General features: G+C 35.5%; 1 protein-coding gene and 1 long non-coding RNA gene across 2 annotated transcripts in view; one reads left to right on the forward strand and one right to left on the reverse strand.

Moving 5' to 3' along the window:
* The window catches only part of LOC112151742, a 10,873-nt gene extending 4,994 nt beyond the window's left edge, over nt 1–5,879 (forward strand). The window contains exon 2 of the long non-coding RNA XR_002920185.2: nt 5,692–5,879. This is a non-coding gene — a long non-coding RNA (uncharacterized LOC112151742). The remainder of the gene's footprint in view (nt 1–5,691) is intronic.
* Nucleotides 1–8,503, reverse strand: part of LOC112151658 (traf2 and NCK-interacting protein kinase) — a gene marked incomplete in the record, with an annotated part of 98,737 nt that overhangs the window by 19,479 nt on the left and 70,755 nt on the right. The window contains 4 exon segments of the mRNA XM_024280712.2: nt 2,699–3,223; nt 3,519–3,707; nt 5,623–5,709; nt 6,476–6,592. Coding sequence (XP_024136480.1) covers nt 2,699–3,223; nt 3,519–3,707; nt 5,623–5,709; nt 6,476–6,592 — 918 coding nt within the window.

Below are 8,503 nucleotides of genomic sequence, written 5' to 3' on the forward strand. Positions count from 1 at the left end.
AGGTCACAGATTTTCTTTAGCAGGCAGCCCTTCCAAACCAGGATAATTGAACTTTTACACAAATGTTTCTGACTGCTTTTGGACAAAAGGGATTCCGTTAAATCTGCAGATAATTTACACAAAATTCTAAAAATGTCACTGTAATCAGATTATCAGATTACGATTATGAATACTTCTAAAAGTGAAAATACTCCTTGAGTTTTAGCTTAGGTAGGTATAATTTGATTAAAGGCTCTGCAGAGCAGTTTAAAAAGCCTCAGGGTAAATAGGGACATTGAAAAAGAGTGAGTCAAAGGTTATGCAACCCCGTCCTTCCTCAAATTTGTGCAAGGTGCCTGCTAAGAAGTCTGGTTTAACAATAGTTTTACACACTTAGCAATAAACTAACAATAAACTAGGACGTCACAAAGTCTAAAGACCTAGTAAGACATATTCAGTTGGTAGTTCACGAGTAGAGCTGCCACAAGAGGAGGTTTATCTGTGAAAGTTTACAGTGAACATTAGTTCAACCACTCTAACCTACAGGAAAGAAAAAAAGGTTATTGTTAGTAGATCCCCTTTTTGTTAGAAAAAGCTTTTGGGTGTCTGACTTTTTCCTTCAAATGTTTGGATTTGTCACGACCCAAAAACTTTCTCTCACCGAGTCTATATGAAGATTAAAAATGGTGAGAAGCGAGAACGGTTGACTGAAAGGTAACCTCCGAGGATTAAGAACCCATCACCACTTTGCCATCACCCACCACCAGGATTTTGCATTTAATGTTTGACTGACCTAGAGGTTGTGGTGAGATTCATCGAAGCCAAAAGCTTAAAGGAGCGTGGTCAATGTGGCACACCAAGGGCCATCTGGGTATAAGGGTCACAAAGGGCTGGGTATGGGGGTATAGCTAACTAAACTCCTCCCAGGTGGCTTTTATTCTGTGGTGGTATAGCTAGCTTAACTCCTCCCACATGGCGTTTTATTCTTTGAGGGTACGGCTAATTAAACTCCTCCCAGGTGGCATTTTATTCTGTGGCGGTATAACTAGCTAAACTCCTCCCAGGTGGCTTTTTATTCAGTGGTGGTATACCTAATTATACTCCTCCCAGGTGGCTTTTTGGTCCTTTTATTTTGTGAGGGCATAGCTAACTAAATAAACTCCTCCCTGGTGTTTTTTAAAAATTATTATTCTTATTCTTTAGGGGTATAGCTAAATAAACTCCCTCCAGATAGCCTTTTATTCTCAAAATAGCTCAAACCGGTGCGTCACCTTCAGATTTCAATCCCAGTTGAGAATGTTTAAAGTAAAGAAACAGCAACTTAAAAGCTGGTAAACATATTTAACTTACAATCAAATTTATACACTTTATACAGCTAAAACTTTAATTTAGCAGCGTTTACATCTTTTTGTACTTCTATATTTGTGAGGAAATCAGTCTCCTAAAACTGTGGATTGTGTTCATTCGCTGGTTTTCAGCTTAAGTTATTGTTTGAATTTATTCAAGAAATACGAGGCTAAAAAAGTTTGCAAATTGTTAAGGGCTCTGCACACCAATTATAACAAAAAAATATTTACCTCAGTTGTTATACTGAGATGCTGCTGGGATTGCTAAGGATTAAACCCAGCACACCTTAGATTACATTCTCTTATCAGTGATAAAAAAAAAATATCTAACTTCAGATAACTCGTCCAATGACTATAATATTACGCCATGATATGTATATACACCACGGTACCCTTTAAAAACTTTTAATTTCTAAGTAAAATATCAGCAACATTTTTGTGTCCTGACATTATGAACTGATAACACGATTTATCAAGTTAAGATATTGTTCTTATCTTAGAGTTATCCTATTTGGTGTGGATAACTTTCTAGAGCAAAAAAATCAATAATTTCAATCACAAACATAGAAGTACAAACGCGTGGGGGTTTCTAGAAAAGTGTTTTAGTTCTGGGGCCACAGTGGGCCACTGGATGTAATGGTGATCTGAGCCTGCGAGCCATAGGGAGACCCGTGTGGCGAGCAGCGAGGAGCGTTAGAGGCTGAACTGTGCATAAAAAAGTCCTGCCCTGGTTTCAGAGTGGGAGCGAATGTTGGGGACCACCTGCCGTTTATATATGGTCCATCGTTGTCTGGAGAGAATGTGGGGGAAAGGTGTCTGCTTGACCGTAATTCGGGGGATGGGGGAGAGTACAATGGTGAGCCCTGTGGAGAGTTTTCTAGAGAAAAGCCTTGGCGAGAAACAGGAGTAGCTAGAAAGGTGGGTCTCGGAACATCAGAGGAGCGACGAAGCTTTCGACCTATTTTGTCAAAGGCCTGCTTGAGTATGTTTCCGGGGGCAGTATCAGTGAGATCACACAGAGAGTTGGACGATTTGATTGACTTTTTATTCACTCCTATGTCCCCTCCGTACATAAGTAAAGGAGGGGACAGTAAATGATTGTTACTAGGGACTCTAAGAATGTTGCCACTGCTGGAGGCAGGTGAGTATGAGTTCCTTTGCCTGGGTAGGTTGATGTATTGACCATTTGCAGGGTAAGACTTGGAGAGGGGGTCACTTTCTTCAAATGATTCTGAGTCTGCCCGGAGAAAAATGTTGTTGTGGCTCAAAGACGGCTTCAGCCCACTGCTCCAGTTAGTTCTATACTCAGGTTCTACATCTACATCTATTCTACGGCAAGGTGAGTGAGATTTGGGCCGAGAATGGAGACTAACCGGTTTAACCACAGGCATGAGAGATTGCTTAGATTCAGACTGAAAAGCCTGGACTTGTCCAAGATGACTTTCGGGAACCTGAAACTGGGATGTAGGGCCCTGACTGGGGTCAGACATGATTACGAATCTAGGGTTAACTTTCTGATTACTTGCCCCTTGTGGATTAGGTTTGGCAGCAGCTGACCCTTGGGAGTCTCTGTGGGCCTTGTCAGGTGCCTTTCCGGCCCCTCGGCCAACAAATTCTCTCTGCTCTGGACTACGACCTCTCTGGTTCTTATCCTTGTTTCCTCTGACATGGTAAAGCTCCTGCTTCGATCTCTGATCTAGAGCCTTCTCTTGTTCTCCTGAAATGCGTATCTGGGGGAGTTTGGTAGGGCTGATCTGGGAAGCATTGGATGGGGTTCGTCTAGGATCATTAGCTTTGGACTGATTCTGAGGGTTGGCAGCTGGGGACGGTTGTTTGAATAAGTTCTGCTGTTGAAGATGGGAACGAGGTTGGTTACCATGAGCATGCTGCTGCGGGACCTATAGGAGTCAGAGTTACAGGAGGGTAAGCAGTGCCACAAACACATCCTGCACAATCAGCAAAGCAAAAACATGTCATTGAGGCAAGTCTAAATAATGAGCCTCCTTCACCATTGTCTTCTTGTGGTTGGTGCTTCCAATAGAACCTGCTAAATAATTCAGGCTTTTTATGCATTGAAAAACTTCTTACATTTCTATCATTCGTCTCTTTTTTTTCATAAAAAAGCATCTCACTAGGATACACAAAGCAGTGTGCTTGTCTTTGAAAAATCCTTTCAAGCATGTTGGGACTTGCCTCTTTAGCCCAGGCGGGTTTGTCATTAGGATTAACATGATCCTTGTAGTGGTAAAGTTGTTTCTTCTCTTGCTGCCTGCTCTCCTGTTGTCGCTCCGCCAGGGACACCAGGTAGGCTCTCTCTGTCTGGAGCTGCCGCTGTAGACGTTCAGCCTGCCGCTGCTCCTCAAACTGCTTACGCTTATACTCCTGAAAAGAGGAAAATCGTCAGTGGGGAGAGTGGAAAAGATGTTTTATGACAAAATAATGGTGGTTGATCTCATGTAAAAAAAAAAAGTACAACGAATGAGGAAAACATGACGGATGACTAGAATCCCTGTGTAAATCAAACTGTAACACAGCTTCAGGAGAACTTCTCCTTTGTCTTTGGTCGAACACGGAACATCTCAGAAACTGATTGGGGTAAATGTAGAAACTTTTAGACAGCAGAGAGCTCAATTAGTGACCTGCATGAGAGCAATAACGACTAATGCTTGCTTTACACTTCATAGTGATTGGCCATTTAATTAATTGTATCAGGTCCCTACCGCAATCGTGAATCTATTATATTTATCTTCATGTCTCCATGTCTATCTTTGTAGCTATCTTTATATATCTTTGTATCTATCTATTGTATCTGTTGTAGCTATCTTTATATATATATATATATATATTATAAATATTTCCATCTTTGTATCTATTGTAACTATATTTGTATCTATTGTAGCTAGCTTTGTATCTTTCTTTGTTTCAATTGTATCTATCTTTGTAGCTATCTTTATGCACATTTATTGTATATTTGTGTTAATCTTTGTTTCTTTTGTATATCTTTCCATTTATCTTTGTATCTATTTTATTAATCAGTCGGTCTGTTTACTTATTTATTTTATTATTGTTTAAAGTTTTTCTGAAGATACTTACCTCCAAGTATATAAAATTTTTTTATAATAATTTATAATTAAATGTATATAATTTGTAATAATAATTTTATAATAATTTTGTGGTCAATTAATGGTGTAGACAAGACAAAAGAGATGGCACATTACGCATTTTAATTTGTTTTTTTTATTTTTATTTATTTTTTATTTTAAAGACCTCAAAATACAAAATAACTTTACTTTTATTAAAAAGTTAAATTTAAAAGGATTTCCACCTGTTTCATATACTAATCAAATATAGCTGAAATTGGAGTTGCATTAGAAAGCAAACACAGAAAAAGCATTGAGTTTTTAATTTTTTTTAGAACAGAGTCAGAATAAAATCACGTCTAACCCTTTTTGTATTTAGAACACAGTATTACTGAAGTAACTTTGATATCCTGGGACGAGGAAACAAAAGTGTTTGAGTTTGCTCGAAATAAGAGTCCGTTAAATGGAACAATATGCATGTGATTGTACAACAGGTGTAAAATTTCCATTACCGAGTATATTTTTTAGGTTGCATCACATTTAGTAGCGACTGAGACGATTCTCTTCCAATGGCCTTGTGACCTGAGCGATTATACATTTCTATGAAGTATAAAGCGGGCCTTCATAGACTCTTCAGTCCTGGCTTTGAATTGACCCCCATAGAATCCAGTGGGTCACATGACCTTGTTGCTAATTCATTTTAAAGTCAATGCTAAGAAAGAAAGTAGAAATCATATTTGTATTTTATTATAAATGGGTTCATTTAGTCGTTTTACGCTCAATAACAGATGCAAGGAGCACATAGAATATCAACAATGAGAAAAATGGAGCCAAGCACGTGAGGAGAAAAGGTACATTTTAAAAAATGAGGTTTGCATGAAGATTATGCTGACTGGATCTTAAAGTTTTCTTTTTTTTCAGCAGTAAACAGAAGAAGGAAGCAACAAAATGAATGTGTCTCCTTCAGATAGATAGCATAAATGCTGCTCATCGTCTGAGGAATCCTTTAAGATCCAGCCTGAATCCAAACAACATCCATGCACACAGTGAGCTAAAACCACAATTAATATTTCCAGGAAAAATAAGAAACATGAAAAAATAAATGGAGACTGCGGCCTCTCCTCTTCCCAGCAGTCCTTTGGGTGCATTCATCAGCGATACGGGACCACACAGAACAAATAGGGGGCAGTAAGACGCATTCAGAGGGCCACGGTTACCATTAACAACGCTTGTTCCTGCAGTAACTGCTGCTGGAGAATCTCTAACTGCCTCTGCTCTTCCTCCAGCTGTCTACGAATGTACTCCTGAGCAGCATGTCGGCACAAGGAGAGAGGGACGGTGGGAAAGAAGCATTTGGACAGAGGGAAGCATCGTGCACAGAGAGAGAAAGACAGAAACATCTCAGACGGGGCTGTGAATGGAAAAACTCCTAAAAATACAAAGAAAGAAAGTGGATTTTGCTTGAGGTTAACTTTCCAAAAAAAAGAAAAAATAAATAATTTTAAGCTTGCTAGTAAAGTTATATTGTAAAATAAAGGGTTTCAGAGAAACAAAAAAAAGCAAATTGTACTAAAAAAGCAAGACATTAACATAATTAATTTGAAACATTTTACATGATATGACAGTAAAAAAAATCTGATTACATTAATTTTTTTCAGGGACACTATTTTTTAAATATAATGTGAAATTTAAGTGCAAAAAAGGCAGAAATTCCGTCAGTCTTAAAATAAATTAAAAAAAAAAATAGAACAGGACAGCAATAAATTCACAAAAAATACTGAAATTATAAAAATGTAACCCCCAGCAATAATTAAATTGAAGTGTTGGTAACACATGAAAGAATAACTATAAACAGTATTTTAAAAATACATTTTAAAAAAAGTGCTAAGTCATGTCTACAAAAGGCTAAACACAAAAAAAAGTTGAGTAGCTAATGTTTTATGAGAGACATTTCGAGTCATTTCTAGTCTTTTGTAAATAATGCGTAAAGCCTCAATTGCTTCTAGTCGTGCTTCGCCATCACTACCTGTGAACATGAATAAGGCAGAACATAAATGTAATAAAGCCAACCTGTTGTCTCTGTGCTGCTTCTCGTCGCTCCTCCTCCTTCCGGAGCCTCTCCACCTCATCGAAGCGCATCCTCATCAGCCTCTCCTGCTGAGCTTTAATCTCCAGCCGTCGCTGCTGCTGTAATCGACAGGAGAAAGCACCATCAGTGAGGTGTAATTCACAAAAAAAGTTTTTTTTTTAAATAAAATATACGTTAAAAACGAATTTTCCTGAAACTTGCTGATGTCATGTTTCACTGCCAGACGCTAGCAGCTGTGTTTACAGTAACTCCTCATCAGTGTCATCATTCTCGCCTGAACGTCTTCATCATATTCACATCTCCACAGTTTACTGCAGGATTCTGTCTTTTTATGTATTATTTTGCTTATATTTAAGCCCTGATGATCTCTTGTTCTGTTGTTTCTGTCCTTTTGATTAACAAATACTTTGACATCCTGTTTTGGACTTTTTGTCACCTCTTTGGATCAAACAATCACCCCAATAACCGTGACTCCTGCCTTATTTCCTTAAATCTAGTTTTTATCTTTGTCTATCTTATTTTTTATCTTCATCTTTTTCCTTGTATTTTTGGTAAATATACATTTAGCCCATAACGTTTAAATTCATAGATATAGAATTCTTGTGATTATTCTCGTGATTTAACAATTACAACTGTTTCTCTCGTGAATTTTTGAGTTTCACTCTCACACATTTACAACTTTTGATCTAATAAATTCATGAGTTTTTTTCTCATAAATTTACTTTTTTAAATCTCGTAAATATACGATTTTTTACACATAAATGTCTGAGTTTTTTCTTGTATTTTTTTTGCATTTTTTCTCTTAAATTTACAACTCCTAATCTCGTAAATTTACATGATTTAAAGTTGTAAATGTAGCCTAAGACTTTTAAAGTCATAAATAGACTTTATTCTCATAATTTATGACTTTTTACTCATAAATTTACATCATTAAATCTCGTGAATTTATGAGTTTTTTTTTAAATAAATTTACGACTTTTAATCTCATAATTTTTTTTTTCTTTTAAATATAAAATTTTTAATCTAGTGAATTTATGACTTTTTATCTCATAAATTTACTAGTTTAAAAGTCCTAAATTTAGCTTATGACTTTTAAATTCATAGATATAGAATTCTTGTGATTATTCTCGTGATTTAACAATTACAACTTTTTCTCTCGTGAATTTTTGAGTTTCACTCTCACACATTTACAACTTTTAATCTCATAAATGTATTTATTTTTTTTCTTAAATATCCAATTTTTAATCTAGTGAATTTATGACTTTTTATCTCATAAATTTACTAGATTTAAAGTCCTAAATTTAGCTTAATGACTTTTAAAGTCATAAATAGATGACTTTATTCTTGTAATTTAACAGTAACAACTTTTGTCTCGTAAAATGTAAAACTTTTAATCTCATAATTTTTTTTAGTTGTTTTCATATTTATGAATTTTTTCTGGTAATTTTTTTAGTTTTTTTTTCTCGTAAATTTACCACTTCAAATCTCAGAAATGTACGACTTTTTATTCCATAAAAGTACGACTTTTAATCTTGTGATTTTATTCTGGTAAATTTACGAGATTAAAAAAAAATAATGAATGTAGCCTATAACTTTTAAAGTCATAAATGTAGAACTTTATTCTCATAATTTAACAGTTGCGACTTTTCAGTTATAAATTTACAGTTTTAAATCCTGTTCGTGTATCAGCTCTATTTATCGCAAAACTTTTAATCTCTAAATCTACTAAATTAAATGTCATACATTTACGGAAAAAAAAGGTTGAAAATGTATCTTATGACTTTCAAAGTCATAAATATACAACTTTATTTTTGTAATTTAACAGTTACGATTTTTTTCTCATAAATTTACAACTTTTAATCTTGTAAATTTATGATTTTTTTTGGTAAATGTGCTACTTTTCGTAAATGTACGAGTCTTTTTCTCGTAAATGTACAAGAAAAAACTTGTGAATTTATGTTAAATTTATTTTTTCTGAATTCACATGGTTTTTAAACTGCATCAGAGTT

Source organism: Oryzias melastigma, linkage group LG22 (genome assembly GCF_002922805.2).
Source record: "Oryzias melastigma strain HK-1 linkage group LG22, ASM292280v2, whole genome shotgun sequence".
In the NCBI taxonomy this organism is placed as follows: domain Eukaryota; kingdom Metazoa; phylum Chordata; class Actinopteri; order Beloniformes; family Adrianichthyidae; genus Oryzias; species Oryzias melastigma.